Source organism: Carcharodon carcharias, chromosome X (assembly GCF_017639515.1).
Source record: "Carcharodon carcharias isolate sCarCar2 chromosome X, sCarCar2.pri, whole genome shotgun sequence".
NCBI classification, from domain to species: Eukaryota; Metazoa; Chordata; class Chondrichthyes; order Lamniformes; family Lamnidae; genus Carcharodon; species Carcharodon carcharias.
Window position 1 is genome coordinate 6,939,988 of NC_054507.1, and position 18,474 is coordinate 6,958,461.

Sequence of the window (18,474 nt, forward strand, 5' to 3'; positions counted from 1 at the left end):
TAAACTACAATCCAATAAGGAAAAATGGGGTCAAACCAACAAGAGCCAAAGTTAGGATCGATATCAGGAAATTCTTCCTTAAATAGAACAATGAACACATAAACCAGACTCCTAAATAGAGTACTGGAGGCAAAAAAAAGTATCATTTAGAATTAATTGCAGACTTCAGAATCTCTCAGGATAGGTGAATTAAGGTGACAAAGCGGCTTCTCTCACTCAATTTTCTTATGGTCATATAAATAAATATTTTCATTCTTTTTATATATAAATGATAGCAGTTGAGAAGGTTGTTTAGAAAAGTAAATGGAATCACTACCTTTATTAGTAAAGGAATAGAATACAAATCTTTAGAAAACACTGGTTAGGCCCCCACTGGAGTATTACGTTCAATTCTGAGCAGCACACTTTAGAATGTCAAGGTCTCGGACAGGGCGCAGAGATTATTTGCTTGAATGGCACCAGGGATGAGAGATGTTAGGTGGAGACACCAGAGAAGCTGAGGTTGTTCTCCTTAGAACAAAGAAGTTTAAGAAGAAATGTAAACGAGCTGTTCAAAATCTCAAACAGTTTGAAACAGTAAACGAAGAGAAACTGTTTCAAGTGGCAGAATGGTCAGGGACCTCAGCACACAGGTTTCAAGTCATAGGCAAAGAACAAGAGGTGACATGAGGGAACAATGTTTTAAAAAAAACGCACCAAGTTATGATGATCTGGAATGCACTAACTGAAAGGGTGTTAGAAGTAAATTCAATAGTAGCGTTCAAAAGAGAATTGGATAAATAATGGAAGGGGAGGAATTTACAGGGCTATGGCCAAAGAGCAGAGGATCAGGGCTAATTGGATAGCTCTTTCAAAGAGGTGGCGCAGGTGGCCTCCTCCTGTACTCTATCACTCTATGATTCGGTTTGTTAACATATGATGGGCTGCTCTTGGCAGACCCATGTGAAATGAACATTGCTGTCTAAGAGGGATGAATCTTTTACAAGCAGCTGGACCTTTTAAAATAGATTATAACTGGATATCAAACCATCATAACGTTAGCATTATACAAAATCCTTCAACATTCATAGCAAAGAGAAAATGTTGCAGTATCCATAGGATGTTCGTTGATAAACAGGAAGCAAGTGGTTAGGGGTAGTGGGTATTGCTTGGATTGGAGAAGGGTTGGAAGGGATGTACTCCAGGGAGCAGTGTTGGGTCTACTTTTGTCCTCATCAGACATATTTACTCAAAGGGTTGTTGGAGCATGGAATGCTTTGCCACAGGAAGTAGCTGAGGCAGAGAGCATTGCGCCTTTCAAGAGATAAGTTGAATTATTTGCAACAGAAAAATATACAAGGGCTTGGGCAGTAGGATTAATTTTGGTTGAATGTAGCCAAGAAGCAGCACATATACGACAAGATGAAAGGTTTTCTTCTCGATTGGAAACCTCTCTACTTCAGTGAAGAATGCAGAGAGGAGAAGCAAGATTTTAAATATTAAAGAGAGAGTTCATTGAATTGGCCAATTAGCCAGCTGAGTATCTTGGGAATATACTCACTGGTCAGATAAACAGCATATGAATTTATTTTAATACCAAGGCAACTAATCCTCAAACAATTAACTTCAGTATCGTACAACAAGAATGAATACAAAAATCAAAACTGCAGCATTTTTCCAAGGTATCTCCAGAAAGATGCCGAATTAATTACACTGCATTCCACGACTTGAACAGATAACATAAACAATCCATTCAAGTCTTAATTACAGACCAGACAAGAACAAACAAGGCATACGTTTTCTCTGAATTGTATTTTGCATTACTGTAAATCTTAGTACAAACCCATATTGCTATTCAATTTCCAAGTCAGATTAACAGCCATTCAAAACATAATTACTTTAGCCTCAAATAAGGACTTCCACATTTTTCTCCAGAAAGGTCAGGGATTAGAAATGAGAAGCAACCTTTTCCTCAAGACATTTCTTGAAATTCCACAGGGGTGTGTAACTCATTGTTTTAACTGCCAAGGGACTTCACTGGGACGTTTCATTTAAATCACCATAAAAGAAAGAATATTCTCCCTCCCCGTCCTCCCCTCATATTGAATTCACCCTTTGCAATCCCCGTATTGTTTCTTAACATACAACATTCTTTTCAGCAGTGAGTTATGGAGAAAATGCAAACACACAAGGGAATGTGAGTGAGAATGAAACTAAGAGGGAGGGATGGTGATGCATCCCATTTAAAGCAAGCCCACAATTAATGAGGTCAAGTTTTGAACTCCTATGAAGCACAGTGATCTGCTGAGACCACAGAGAGAAAATCTCAACGTTTATAATAGAGCATCAACTAATCGTATCCCACTGCTCTTTTGATTTGCGCCAAAATACTATGAATGTCTTCAATATTTGTGAGCTTCATTCAGTACTGGCTCACTTTCCATTCTGTTGGATGAGGCATGCAAGTACCTAATTATCTGATACAATGTTCTCAATTTTAGTTTGCCCAAATTCTCAAGGCTAGTGCTACATAGCGGAAGGCCTCAATCCAACCCCCATGTTCCCCTCCTCACTTTATTTATCCCTGCAAATCCCACCATCAGGACAGCTATTCTACATGAAGGTTTTTGCCCTCATCAGATCTCCTGCCTCATGGCCCTGCCCACTCCCCAAAGCCCCAGCATCCTGATAAAAGCAAAATACTGCAGATGCTGGAAATCTGAAACAAAAACAAAAATAGCTGGAAAAACTCAGCAGGTCTGACAGCATCTGTGGCGAGGAAGACAGAGTTAACGTTTTCAGTCCGTATGGCTGATCAATTGAAGTTTAGAATACACCAGGCCAGATGTAGACACCTGAAAGTTATCATATAAAGGCACCTTTGTACTACAACAATAAAAAGGCAGAAAGAATGCAAGGTATTCAATTGGCTGCCAAGTATTGGCTCTTTTTAAATTAAGCACAAGGAGCTTCAGAGCAAACCCTGGAATACATCACAATTTGGGGCCATGGTTATTTGACTGAAAGCTACCAAGTACCCATGTGACATGGTCCAGTGTTTTCACACTGGTACTAGACACTAATTGGTAAGAAAATGAACACAAGCAGGGCAAAATATGGTTTTAGTTGAGAGCACAAAAGATCTGTATTAATATAATGTATTAAACATTTGGCAAACATAGGAACAGGAGTAGGCCTTCCAGTCTCTCAATCCTACTCCTCTACCAGTTGATTAGATCATGCCTGATGCACACAAGGAATGTCGATCCAGCATCAGTGTGAAAGGACAGTGTGATAACCCACTGTACCCAGTCCCAGAGTGTGAAAGGACAGTGTGATAACCCACTGTACCCAGTCCCAGAGTGTGAAAGGACAGTGTGATAACCCACTGTACCCAGTCCCAGAGTGTGAAAGGACAGTGTGATAACCCACTGTACCCAGTCCCAGAGTGTGAAAGGACAGTGTGATAACCCACTGTACCACCCAGTCCCAGAGTGTGAAAGGACAGTGTGATAACCCACTGAACCACCCAGTCCCAGAGTGTGAAAGGACAGTGTGATAACCCACTGAACCACCCAGTCCCAGAGTGTGAAAGGACAGTGTGATAACCCACTGTACCCAGTCCCAGAGTGTGAAATGACAGTGTGATAACCCACTATACCACCCAGTCCCAGAGTGTGAAAGGACAGTGTGATAACCCACTGTACCACTCAGTCCCAGAGTGTGAAAGGACAGTGTGATAACCCACTATACCACGCAGTCCCAGAGTGTGAAAGGACAGTGTGATAACCCACTGTACCACCCAGTCCCAGAGTGTGAAAGGACAGTGTGATAACCCACTGTACCCAGTCCCAGAGTGTGAAAGGACAGTGTGATAACCCACTGTACCCAGTCCCAGAGTGTGAAAGGACAGTGTGATAACCCACTGTCCCACCCAGTCCCAGAGTGTGAAAGGACAGTGTGATAACCCACTGTACCCAGTCCCAGAGTGTGAAAGGACAGTGTGATAACCCACTGTACCCAGTCCCAGAGTGTGAAAGGACAGTGTGATAACCCACTGTACCACCCAGTCCCAGAGTGTGAAAGGACAGTGTGATAACCCACTGTACCACCCAGTCCCAAAGTGTGAAAGGACAGTGTGATAACCCACTGTATCACCCAGTCCCAGAGTGTGAAAGGACAGTGTGATAACCCACTGTACCACCCAGTCCCAGAGTGTGAAAGGACAGTGAGATAACCCACTGTACCACCCAGTGCCAGAGTGTGAAAGGACAGAGTGATAACTCGCTGTACCACCCAGTCGCAGTGTGAATGCAGAGTAAGTATTTTGAAAGTAAATGAAAGATATAAATTTGCCTTGGCTCCAAATGTTAAAATTAAAATTCGAGCTTTGATCAATACGATTTCCAAAACGATACTTGCTTTCCTTTCTGGATTAAGAATAATCAATGTTCACACCTGTTCTTTGGTCTCTACGGCTACTGTATCCAAGTCACAGCCCAAAACAACGTTCAAATATAACCTGACAAGTAGTCAAGTAAGGGCGTGCGATAATATCTACCGCCGACTCATAAAAATAAACACAGCTTTTAAAAACACGTCATTGGTCAAACTTTACCTCACTCAGAAACCATGAGCTTAATCATGGCTGTACATGAAGCTCCTAATGTGTTCTTCAAATGACATAATATAGCATCCGTCATTAATAAACTATTAAACATTTGATTGACAAGTCGGCATGTGTCTAAAAAATGCAGTAGCAGTAAAAGCCTGCATTCTGCGAGCTTATACTTGTTTATTTTTCTAGGACATGGCAATCATTATTTAGCATAGCTTTTAGACTATTCATTTCCACTTTCCTTTAACAGATTACAGGTGTGATCAACAGAAACCCAGTTCCAACTCCTCTTTAGACCAGAAGCTCATTATGAAGGGCAATGGTTACGCTGGAAATGAAGTTTTCATACCCTTAATATAGGTATCACTGTTGCCTTTGCACTTTTTAAATCATCACAGCTCTAAGTCATCTTCAAGACTTGGGTCTGTCCTGCAGCCCATCTCCCTCGAGCATAAATAAAAACACTAGTTTTCTCTTTAAATTTCGTAAAGTCAGAGAAGAGATAAAAGACTTTTAAGGTAACTTTTTTTTTTAAAAAGTGCTATGCTTGAGAGGGATGACAACTAGCTGTCTTGCAGAGGATATGCTAAATCACAATGCATTACTTATTACTATTTCGCTCGTTTCAGTCACCATGTCACAAAAAACTTCAATTTCCAAAGGTGCAGGGTGTGTTATTGACCAGTGTCCAATCTGCCTTCCCTATTACTACAGTAAAACTCGCATCATTAGTGGGAAGTGAGAGGACAATTGTGAAAGCCAGGGGTTGAAGGTGATTGATCTTTGTCTGTGTTACAGGAGCCAAGTGATAGTGAACTGAATCAACAATCTAAACCAATGTTATATGATAATGGCAAAATCAAAAGGAGAGACCGCAGAAGAAGTCTGCAAGATGGGAAACACAGGCTCGTGAGACGGGTGCCCATATAAGATGAGGTTGGAGTATTCTTAGTCATTTAAGCTTGGATTTCTTGTGAGATTTTCAAAACTCATGCAACAGCAGCACGATACAAGTTGCTTCAAAACTGTGGGGTCTCTGTCCATACTGCACCCCCTCGTCTCATAAGCCTAGAAAGAAAGCTGTTCAGAGGAGAATCACATCAATACAAATAAAGCACTGAAATGATATAGACAAGGTAAGCTCAGATCATCAACACAAGGTGAGCCAGGAAAGGACAACCAGAGGAAGGAAATGGAAGTTAATAAAAAGCTAATTTTTAATATCAAGAGAACCCTTCTTTAAGCAAAAAAACTCAGAAGATGAAATGTTTGAAATAATCTGCCAAACAAGGTAGCAGTGACAAAAACATTAAGGCTGACCAAAATAATGTTAGGCAATAATCGAAGAGCTAATGCACTGAGGGATGAGTTTTGATTGGCTAAATGACCTCTCCTCGTCCCTGACTTAGATACGAGTAAAAGCAGGGATGCTCTGGCATTTCAGAATACAATGGCTTGAATTCTACATTGGTAATAATGGTGAAGCTGTTCACAGGAGTGCCAGCAACTTCTGGAGTGTGCACACGGAAATCCTGAAGTTGCTGTGGGCGATCCTATGTTGCTCCAGACAGTGTGGCTTCTAGTTACTCCACCATACGTTCTGTCTTTTATGCTCGTGTTAGAGAACCCTGCAGAGATATGCTAGGGCCCACATCATGAAGGAATTCTCCTGCTTTCCCAGTGAAGTTCTCTCCCCTACCATTGCCAAGCAAAGTAAGTGGGAACTTTAGGGTGCCCTTCACCGCTTACTGCAAAATCAGAACCAATCAGTTAAGATTTTATCCTTGGCCATTCCTCTGAAAAATGTGCTCCCTAATCACTTATTGAAATAATATGGTTAAGTTTAAAATACTTTCACACTGCAGTAGTCTGACTTCCTAATCAAGTACAGCAACTTTAATACATTCTTTGTTTAGACATTTAAATATCTTTGCTAAATCGGAGTCCAGCATGTGTCCACCATGCAGTCTTAGATCGTGGGGGAGGCTTGCAGGGAGAAAGGCAAGGACAAGAAACCAACAGTAGGCGCATCACATTTTACAATGTAGACATGCAAATACAGGTAGGGTAGTCTGGAGCACATGGCTCATTGAAAAGCTTTATCCTGGACCTTCAGACAATACTGAAAACTGTACTTCTATAACCACAGTGATTCAGGTATGGAGTTGGATGTGACAGAACAAACAGAACTATAAAGGAAACAATGATAACTGCAAGTAACAAAAAGTCTGATGGTCATCTGAAGCCTACAGGAGATGCAGCTGTATGGCATGGTTTAAACAGGTCCGATATATCATAGAACATATCAGTTTGTGTGTCAGAGTTGCTGTATATAAGCAATTATACAACAGAAACAGCCTCAAATCTTATTAGAGAAGCCAACACACTTCAAATGCATCAAACAGCAATGTAACCCCCAAATAAGAGAGAAAGTGACATGGAGCCCAACCTTATAAACACTACATAGCTGACCAGTAAGTGGTCCACACAAAACTTACACAGAATGTATGGCATAGAAACAGGCCATGTTAGTGTTTACATTCTATATGAGCCACTTTCTACCCCTCTTCATCTATTCCAATCATCAGATCCTTTTATTCCTTTCTCCCTTATGTGCTTATCTAGCTTCTCCTAAAATGCATCCACACTATTTGCCTCATCCATTCCCTGTGGTAGCAAGTCCCACATTCTCACCACTGTCTGAGTAAAGAAATTTCGCCAGAATTCCAGATTGGATTTGTTAATGACTATCTTATAACTGTCTTTAGAAAGCCGTCAAGGACATGAAGAGTGCAGGAGAGATTTTCACTAAGATGATGTCAGTGACCAGGGACTTTAATCAGAAGAGGCTGGGCATCTTCACTAAAGTAAAGAAAGTGAAAACGAGTTAACTTATCATATATTTGCTGGACCATAAGACACACTTTTTTTCTGGAAGAAAAAAGCAATCTAAAATTGCTGTGCTTATTATGGTCTGTAGGTTATACCCAAATATTTCCTTTTAAAATCCTGGTGTATCTTATTGGCCTGTGTGTTTTATGGTCCAGCAAATATGGCTATTTTTAATATCATTAATTGATTTGACATCCTTCATTTACATCTCAGTGTTGGCCACACGAGGTGCCATGTGCTGTGCTTCACTACACTTGCACTTTTTCCAGATTTACCTTCAAGCAATATCACATTATAAACAACTAACAAAATGTCAAGAATGATTTGAATGCACAATATGAGAAATTCAGTTTACCCCAAGCCTCTTCATAATTTGATGCCTCTGAAATACAAGACAATAATCTTTTGATTTCACAACTTAAATGGCAAGCAAGATGAAGATGTTAAATTCTAAGAATGACCCATGACATATTGATTTATTCAACAAGAAAAACAAGTCTTTGAGGTTGTGGAGAATATAAACCTGGTCACCTTGGTTTAATTTCATATCTTCCACGTATGTTCACAAAAATACCTCAACACAAGAGGGAAACAGAGTAACGTGGTAGGCTATGGTAGTCTGGTGATTATGGTATTAGATCAGCAACACAGAGGTAATGAGTTCCAATCCCACCATGGCAAATGGTGACAATTAATTCAAATAATTTGTGGGCTGCTACTAGAAAGTGACGACAAAAGCCAATATTCACTATTATCTAACTTATCACCTACAAGTGACTCCAGTCCCACACAGCATAGCTGACTCTTAATGGTCAGCATGGCCCGCAAATTCTACCTTGCCAGTGTCACATGCATTCGCAAGAACAAATTTGAAAAGTTCAAACACACAAAGGTACAGAAAAAGCTGAGGTTTCACAGCTTCCAGTATGTTCACAAAAACAACTCAAAAAGCAGTAACCACACGTTCACATCTTGCTTGCAAAAACTCTAATTTTATTTTGAGTGCGCGGCAAAACTTAAGAGGAAGCGGCATGCGGGCATGAAACTACGCCCGAGTGAGACGCAGGCTGAGCGAGTAGTTGGAAATTTGGTTCAAGTGGGAATTCGGGGCAGAGGGAGAAAGAGGGCTCCTTTTACTACTTTTTTTTCAGCCTCCAGTAGTTGGCAAGTTTCCTTCCTTGTCTCCAAGCTAGGTGAGTGCAACTTTCTATTACTTTATCTATGTAAATTATTAACTAATTGACAGAAATGGCAGCGTTGGTGGTGTGCCATGAGTGCAGCATGTGGGAATCTGTGGAATGCACTGCAATCCTGGACAACCATGTCTGTAGAAAGCGTTGCAGTTTAGGCAACTTTGGTTCAGGGTTGCTGAGCTGGAGTCTGAGTTGCAGATATTGCAGGGCATCAGGGAGGGGGAGAGTTACGTGGACACTTTGTTCCAGGAGGCAATCACTCCCATTAGGTTAGGCAAAAGTTTAGAGTTGGTCAATGGTCAGGGATAGGAGGATAGGACTGCGAGTCAGGCAGGTAAAGGGAACCAGCATGTAGTGATGGAGGAGCCTCAGCCCCTGACTTTGTCCAACAGGTACGAGGTGCTTGCTACCTGTGTGGATGAGAAGGATCGCAAGTTGGATGAGTGGACTGACCATGGCACCATGGTGAAGGATTCCATTCAAGTGAAAAGGAATGTGGTAGTGACAGGAGACAGTATAGTCAGGGGGTAAATCTCGTTCTCTGCAGCTACGACCAGGATGTCCAATGGTTCTGTTGCCTGCCCGGTGCCAGGATTAAGGTCATCTCCTCGCAGCTGGACAGGAACTTCGAGTGGGAGGGGGAGGATCCAGTTGTCAGGGTCCACGTAGCAACCAACGACATAGGCAGAGCCAGGAATGACGTTCTGATAAGAAATTTGAGGAGCTAGGGACCAAATTAAACTGCAGAACATCAAAGGCAATAATTTCCGGACTATTATCTGAGCTACACTAATTGGCACAGGGTCAAGAAGATTAGAGAATTAAACACGTGGCTCAAGGAGTAGTGTGGGAAGAAGGGGTTTCGATTCATGGGGCACTGGTATCAGTACTCAGGGAAGAGTGAGCTATTCAGTTGGGATGGGGTCCTCTTGAACCAGTCTGGGACCAGTGTCCTGGCCAATCATGAAACTCGGGCTGTGGACAAGGCTTTAAACTAATGTGAAGGGGGGAAAAGAGGGCTCGTGTGAAAGGAGATTTAGAAATCCAAAGGAAAAGGTCAAGGCCTCAGAACAATATCACATACAAGCAAAAAACTGTGGATGCTGGGAATCCAAAACAAAAATAAAAATAGCTGGAAAAACTCAGCAGGTCTGACAGCATCTGCGGAGAGGAACACAGTTAATGTTTCGAGTCCGTATGACTCTTCATCATCATATAGCAACTTGGGTAAAGACACGGGCAGAGAGTTTAACAAAAATTGTACACCGGCGAATAAGGACATTGCAGGGAACAGAAATAAAAAATTGAACCTTAAGGTTCTTTATTCGAATGTGTGAAGCATCTGCAATAAGATAGATGAACTAGTGGCACCAATAGAGATAATCACTTAGATTTAATCACCATTACAGAGACATGGTTACAGGGTGATCAAGGGTAAGAAATAACTATTCCAGGCTACACAACATTTAGGAAAGACAGGCAGAAGAGCAAAGGAGGAGGGGTAGCCCTGATAGTAAAAGATGACATAAGCACAATAATGAGAAAGGAACTGGCCGCAGAAGATCATGAAGTAGAATCAGTATGGGTGAAATTAGGAAAAGCAAGAGTCAGAAAACACTGGTGGGAGTAGTTTATAGGCAAGTAGTTTATAGGTAGTAGTTATAACATTGGGCAGAGCATTAAACAAGAAATTATTGGAGCTTGTGATAAAGGCAATGTAATAACTATGGGGTCTTTATATATAGATTGAGATAATCAAATTGGTAAGAGTGGTCTAGAAGGTGTGTTTGTAGAATGTTTTTTTGACAGTTTCTTAAACCAATACATTGTGGAATTGACTAGGGGTAAGCTATCTTAGATTTAGTATTGTGTAATGGACCAGAGTTAATTAGTAATGTCGTGGTATAAGGTCCTCCGGGAAATTGGATTCCATGTTAAGTTTGAAAGTGACATATTCCAATCACAAACAAGAATCTTAAACTTAAACAAAGCCAATGACACAGGTATGAGGGGAGAACTGGCTACTGTTAACTGGATAAATAGACTAAAAGGGTGTGGAGGTGAATGAACAGCGGGAAACATTTAAAGAAACTCAAAATTTTCAACAAAAATAATTCCATTGCAAAACAAAACTGCAGCGAGAAAAACCCATTCATGGCTCACTCAGGTAATTAAGCATAGTATTTGATTCAAAGAACAGGCTTACAATGTTGCAAAAAACAGTAGCACTTCTGAGGATTGGGAGTGCTTTGGAAGCCAGCAAAGATTGCAAGAAGTTTTATAAGTATATAAAGCGGAAGAGAGTAGCTAAAATAAATGTTGGCCCCTTAGAATCAGAGACAGAAGAAATTATCATGGGGAATGAGGAAATGGGAGAGGCATTGAACAAATATTCTGTCTGTCCTCACAGCAGGAGACAGAATTTCATACCAGAAATAGCTGGTGACCTAGGGACTAAAAAGAATGAGGAAATTAAGGAAATTTATATTGGCACGGATAAAGTATTGGGGAAACTTCACAGAATCTTTACAGTGCAGAAGGAGGCCATTTGGCCCATAGAGTCTGCACTGGCTCTCTGAAAGGGCATTCTAACTAGCCCCACTCCCCTGCTTTCTCCCCATAACCCTGCAGATTCATTCTTTTCAGATAGCAATCCAATCCCTTTTGAATACCTGATTGAACCTGCCTCCACCACCCCCTCAGGAAGTTTGTTCCAGAATCCAACGCCTACTCGCTGAAACATTTTTCCCTCACATCACTTTTACTCCTTCTGCCAATTATTTTAAATCTATGCCCTCTAGTCCTTGATGTGCCCTTGAGTGGGAACAGTTTCTCAATAACTTGAAGGAGTAAAATCTGACAAATCCAGGTGCCTGAGTAGCTACATCTTAGGGTTCTAAAAGGGATAGCTGCACTGCAGTTTTGGTCTCCATATTTAAGGAAGGATATACTTGTATTGGAGACGATACAGCGAAGGTTCACTAGATTGGTCCCTGGGATGAGACGGTTGTCCTATAATGAGAGGTTGAGTAAACTGGGTCTATATTCTCTGGAGTTTAGAAGAATAAGAGGTGATCTCGTTGAAACCTACAGAATTCTGAGGGGGTTTGATAGGGTGGATGCTGAGAGATTGTTTCTGATGGTCGGGGAATCTAAAACACAAGGCACAGTCTCAGGATAAGAGGCCAATCATTTAGGACTGAGAAAAAGAGAAATTACTTCACCCAAAAGGTTATGGATCTTTGGAATTCTCTACCCCAGAGGGTTGTGGATGCTCCATCGTTGAACATAACGCACCAACACCCCTTTACATTTTGAAGGCAGAGCTCCGGCCAACAGAGACAGAATGGCTGCAAGGACAAAAGGACCCTGACTCCTCCATTAAACACCTCAAGATTCAAGACCTGGGAAAATACATCCTTTGTTCAACAGCCAGGAGAAGAAGTGGGAGGTATGTCACATGGCCTCCCCCAAGCTGCTAGAACCTGTAATATTGCCCTGTGGAACTGAAGCCAGACAGTCTACCATTTTACTATCTAACAGGTACCAGCAGGAAGAGCTCTGCCCAGGTAAATTGCCTGGCCCAAATCTACACTGTGAACTACTGGAATGTCGGAACTCCTGTATCTGTGCCTTCAAGACTAATTCATCTCTACGTGCCTTCTTGCATCAGGGAAGTCCTCGCTTCAGGGAAGATAGATCACCCTGCAACAGTTTCAGCCTGCTAATCTCTGGAGGAATACACTACTGGACTTTTGATTCTAGACTCTGGACTCACGTGAAACCATAACTCTTATTTTTATCATGGTCTTTGCCCTGTAGCCCTTTCTTACCCTTATTCCTCTTTTATTGTACGAGTGCAAAAAGGGACAAACATTGCAAAAATCCCTTCTCGCATTTTGCGTGTGTAAAATAAACCAACCCTATCGCATCCCGAGTTTGCTGTGGGGTTATTAATAGAGGATTGGAATACTCCAAACTGAAGGTTTGGGGAAAACACGCCACCACTTACAAAGGGGCAAATCAGAAATCAAAAACACCTTCCTGTTTACGGACGGGTAGTGAGGGGAGAAATTAGGGCTGTTTAAATTAATTGCCCTCCTGTCTGTAATGGCTGGGTAGACAGATTTTTGGTCTCTCAGGAAATTAAGGGATATGGGTAGCGGGCAGGAAAATGGAGTTGAAGCCCAAGATCAGCCACGATCATACTGAATGGTGGAACAGGCTTGACACAGGTGGAACAGGTCTGGTCTACTCCTGCTCCTATTTCTTGTGCTCTTGTGTAACAAGGGATTGACCCTTCATAGATCAGCTCACCAATGGTGGGACAGGGTTTGTTTTTAACTGACGAGTACCTGTGCATTTAAAACAAGCCCCCAGGGTCATATCGATTAGTATCAGCAACTTGAGATATATGAAAGTTAATGGGAACAGGGAATAAGCTCAATACATGCCCCTCTCCCCAACACCATGCTGCTCCAGCAAGGGAGGTGGCTCATGAAATGAAAAGCTGAAACAGCTCTAAGTCATGTGCTTCTCCATAGCTGGCTCCACAAAAACTAACACTTTCAAAATTGAGCCTCTTATAAGATTAGATTGCATTTATTTGTCAGAACTAAATATCAAGGCAGCTTCTCACGAGTTCCACATCTACTATTAAAGCCTTTATGAAATACACACCACTTCTTTTCCTCACTGACAGGTTTTCCTAGCACATAACGCCACAATATTTCCGGATGCAAAGATAAACATTGTGAAATATATTCTTCAAAAAGTCACTCACTGTTCCACAAACTTTAACATCGTGTAAACGGCCCCACTCGTCTTCATGGCTGTCGACCATCATGACAGTGTCATCCTCATCCAGGCCCCATTCTACCTGAAAGTCAATCCGAACTTCTTCTCCAAGAGAGTGCATTCCAACTGCCGGGAACAATCCATCTGGAGACATGGCCATCACTACTGACCCCACCTACACAAATACAAAAAGTATTTCATACATGTATGTATGTGAAATCAAATAATACCAATCCAACTTACAAACAGGAAAAAGTGTGCATTATCCCATGCTTAACTGAAGATCCATGGGATAGGAACAGGAGTAGGCCAGTCTCTTGTGACAGTTCTGTCATTCAGTCAAATCATGGCTGATCTGTACCCCAACCCCACTTATCCTCCTTGGATCCATATCCCCATTATGGATATTAGGGAAAGACAACAAAATCAGATGAGAGCTGTAGACAATTTTAACAAAACTTGTGGGACTTTGCATTCAAAGTACTTCAATCCTTCCAATGCAATCCCTTTCCATAAAGGGCAGACAATTGAAACAAGTTTGCCTACACAGTCCTTTAATTCAGCAACTGCATTTCCAAACGGCTACCCGACTGTATTTGCAGATTATACATTAATCTAGAGTTACTCCTTTCATGAGAAACTATGCAAAGTAGATTGTTCTTCACATGGAGAGCCATTTCTCTGTCATTTTTGCACTTCCACCTATGTTAACCATTTAAAAACACAAATGGCACAAGAACAACTGAAAGAAAGTCTATAGGTTGGGTTTGCAAACACATAATTCTGTACCTTAGCTTTAAAATGGTTAGGTTTTTTTCTTAAACACAGCAGGTTAGATACAGAGTAAAGCTCCCTCTACACTGTCCCCATCAAACACTCCCAGGACAGGTATAGCACGGGGTTAGATACAGAGTAAAGCTCTCTCTACACTGTCACCATCAGACACTCCCAGGACAGATACAGCACGGGCTTAGATACAGAGTAAAGCTCCCTCTACACTGTCGCCATCAAACACTCCCAGGACAGGTACAGCACGGGGTTAGAAAAAGAGTAAACCTCCCTCTACACTGTCCCAATCAAACATTCTCAGGGCAGGTACAGCATGGGGTTAGATACAGAGTAAAGCTCCCTCTACATTGTCCCCATCAAACACTCCCAGGACAACTACAGCATGGGGTTAGATACAGAGTAAAGCTCCCTCTACACCATCCCCATCAAACACTCCCAGGGCAGGTACAGCACGGGGTTAGATACAGAGTAAAACTCCCTCTACATTGTCCCCATCAAACACTCCCAGGACAGGTACAGCACCGTATTAGATACAGAATGAACCTCGCTCTACATAGTCCCCATGAAACCGTCCCAAGACAGGTACAACACGGTGTTAGATACAGAATAAAACTCCAGCTAAACTGTCGACATCAAACATTCCCAGGGCAGGTACAGCACGGGGTTAGATACAGATTAAAATTGTTTCTACTTGATCAGGTCATTGCACCTCAACCCCAACCTCAAAAATATCCCTCATCTAAATAACACGAGATTTCTATTTTCAACACACCATTCCTCGGAGTTCCGAGTGGCTGTGTAGAAAACGCTCGATGTCACTCCGTCTTCCTTGCCCAAGACAGTTAAATAATACAACAGTAAAACAATAATACAAACAAATATATTACAGCCTCAAACACGCACAGCACCAGCAAGGACAAAACCAGCTGAAAAATAATCAATTTTATACATATGGTGTACTCTGGAAGTACAGAGAGCTGATCTCCGCTTTCTTTTCCGAAGTCACTTCATTTGTAAATTTCTTTGCTGATTAGACTATCGCTGGGAGTGTGGCTGAGGGCATCGTGGGCAGAAGCAGCTGCTGTCTCTTACATTTCCGTTGCTGCTAAGCGAACTGCTTGACCATTTTTTCCAAACTGCATTTCCACAAATCCCACTAACACGTCTCACAAATGCATTTCACTTCAACCAGCTGCATGCTGGCGTGGGACATGAGCTCACCTTTTGCTCTCTTGAACGTGACTGCAAGTGAACCCCTATTTATGCTTAACACACCTTTCATATTCCAAGGTAACCTTTCACTGATGGTGGGTAGCTCTATATAAAGATCCCAACACCCCCACGTCTCCTGCACGTTCTTGCACTATTGCTTTGGGAAACTGTTGCTTAGCTGTATTGCAATCGTAAAGCTCAGCAAACAGCATTCCACCAGTCTTTTAGGATTGCAAGAAAATGCTCATAATTGCAGCCAGCCACAATGCTCTGAAGCCTGGGCAGAATTTTAGGGCCCCATCACAGTGGGAAGGGGTGGGGGCGGAAAATGCTGGGGGTAATTTAAAAGCCCACCGACTTCGGGAGGGGCCATAAAACTCCGCCCATTAACTCTGGGACTAGCAGGCTGCTGCCCCATCGAGTGCATCACCTGCCTCGCAAAGCTCATAGTTATCACTGCTGCTTTCTACTCCCTCAAAACTTTGTCAACCACAGTTAACAAGAAACATAAAAGATATAGCATGATGTGCTGGCACCTGAAATTTCTCAGAAGGAACGTTTCAGTTTGCAATAACTTTGAGAAGGTACCACATCAGAGATTATTGTGGAAAATAAAAGCTCATGGTGTAGGGGGCTGCGTTTCAGCATGGGTAGAAGATTGGCTGGCTGGCAGAAAACACAGAGTATACATAAATGGGTCTTTTTCTGATTGGCAGGATGTGACAAGTGGGCTCTGTGCTGGGGCCTCAACTTTTTAGGATTTACATCAATGACTTAGATGAGGGGAGTGAAGGCATGGTAGCTAAATTTGCAGACAGCACAAAAATCGGTAGGAAAGTATGTTGTCTATACTTGTCTGCAAACTCCTTATAAATTGAGTGAGTGGGCAAAAAATCTGGCAGATGGAGCATAATGCAGGGAAATGGTAAAGTTGTTCACTTTGGCAGGAAGAGTAAAAAAGCTGAGTATTCCTTAAACAGAGAACGACACAGAATTCCGAGGTGCCGGGGGATCTAGGTGTTCTAGTGCATGAGTCACAAAAGGTTAGTATGCAGGTACAGCAAGTAATTAAGAAGGCTAATGGAATGTTATCCTTTATTACGAGAGGAGAGGAATTGAACATAAAAGTAAGGATGCTATGCTTCAGTTATACAGGGCATTGGTGAGACCACATCTCAAATACTGTGTGCAGTTTTGGTCTCCTTATTTAAGGAAGGATGTAAATGTGTTGGGGGTGGTTCAGAGGAGGTTTACTAGATTGATACCTGGAATGACCGGGTTGTCTTATGAGGAAAGGTTGGAGAGACTGGGCTTGTTTCCGCTGGAGTTTAGAAGAGTGAGGGGTGATTTGATTGAAGTATACAAGATCCTGAACGGCCTTGACAAGGTGGACATGGAAAGGATGTTTCCTCTTGTGGGTGAGTCCAGAACTAGGGGGCACTGTTTTAAAATTAGGGGTCGCCCTTTTAGGACAGAGATGAGGAGAAATGTTTTCTCTCAGAGGGTGTGTGACTTTGGAATTCTCTGCCTCAGGTGGTGGAGGTGGGGTCATTGAATATTTTTAAGACAGAGGTAGATAGATTCTTGTTAGGCAAGGGAATCAAAGGTTATCAGGGGTAGATGGGAAAATGGAATTCGAAACACAAACAGATCAGCCATGATCTTATTGAATGGCGGAGCAGGCTCGAGGGGCCGAATGGCCTACTCATATTCCTATTTCTTATGTTTATACGTAGCTTCTTTCCATTGTGTTCCCAGACACAGCAGCAACAATATGCACCATAACCGATGGCCTGGAACCTTGGGCTCAAATGCTCATGAGCCAACACTCTTTGGCCCCCTGACTCACCCTCCTCTTATACTGACTACATGGTGGGCTCTTGCATGATAACAAATATGCAGCATACCGTTAGACTGCTTTCTTATTCTAATTCATTTTGCTTCTTTCAACATGGAGTGCACACAAATGCAACGGCAACAGTGCAAGATTAGATCTTTACTGAGAGCAGGCCAAAAGAGGACCCGGAAGCAGTCAACAACAGGTAGAAGAACGAGTGAAAGCAGGGCCCGGAGACAGTCAGCAGCACCTAGAGCAGCGGGTGAAAAGAGGAACTGGAAGCACGATCCACCACCTAGCAGAGCGGGTGGAAACAGAACCTGGAGGCAATCAGCACTACCTAGAAGGTTGGGTGAAAGAGGATCCGGAGACAGTAACCACCATCTAGGAGAGCGAGGGGACCCAGAGACAGTAACCACCACCCAGAAGAGCTATTCAATCCAGTCCCACCTGTAGCTCCAGAGCGATTGCATTCTAAGAGAAATCAAATTGTGACACCACTGGAAAACAGATAAATGCTTGGTTGGTGAATATTTTCCTTGTTTATTTTCCAAACTCATGTAATTTATTAGTAATTTTAAGGTCTTATTAGCTGTGGTAAGGTTGAGTAGCAGTGTTTATTAATTGTAAATAAAGAGAAATCAATTAACTAACATATAATAAAGATGGCAGGGCAGTTAATGTGTTGTGACTGCAGAACATGGGCGCTCTTGGACACCAGTGTGCCCCAGGACAAACACGTCTGCGGCTTGAGGAGCTTCGGCTCAGTCTTTGAGCTGGAGGCAGAGCTGCAGACACTGACGCATCAGGGAGGGGGAATGTTACCTGGACACATCGTACTGGGAGGCGGTCATATTTATTAGGATAGGGGCATCTGATTTGGTCAGTGGTCAGGAACAGAAGCGTGTGACTTCAAGCGAGGCAGGTATGGGGACCCAGAAAGTAGAAGAGGATGAGCCTCAGCCCTTGCAATTGTTCAACAGGTTTGAGGTTCTTGTAGCCTGTTTGCATGAGAGTGTGGGCTGCAGGGTGAATGAACAAACTGACCATGGAACCATGGTACAGGAAACCATTCAAGTGTTGGGAAGCTAATAGGAATGTAGTGGTGGTCGGGGACAGTATAGTCAGGGGGACAGACACAGTTACCTACAGCCGAG

General features: G+C 42.4%; 1 protein-coding gene across 3 annotated transcripts in view; it reads right to left on the reverse strand.

Moving 5' to 3' along the window:
* spryd3 (SPRY domain containing 3) overlaps positions 1 to 18,474 on the reverse strand; it is a 301,493-nt gene that overhangs the window by 229,214 nt on the left and 53,805 nt on the right. For all 3 annotated transcript variants that reach the window (XM_041180447.1, XM_041180448.1, XM_041180446.1), the window contains exon 6: positions 13,466 to 13,654. In XM_041180447.1, coding sequence (XP_041036381.1) covers positions 13,466 to 13,654 — 189 coding nt within the window. The remainder of the gene's footprint in view (positions 1 to 13,465; positions 13,655 to 18,474) is intronic.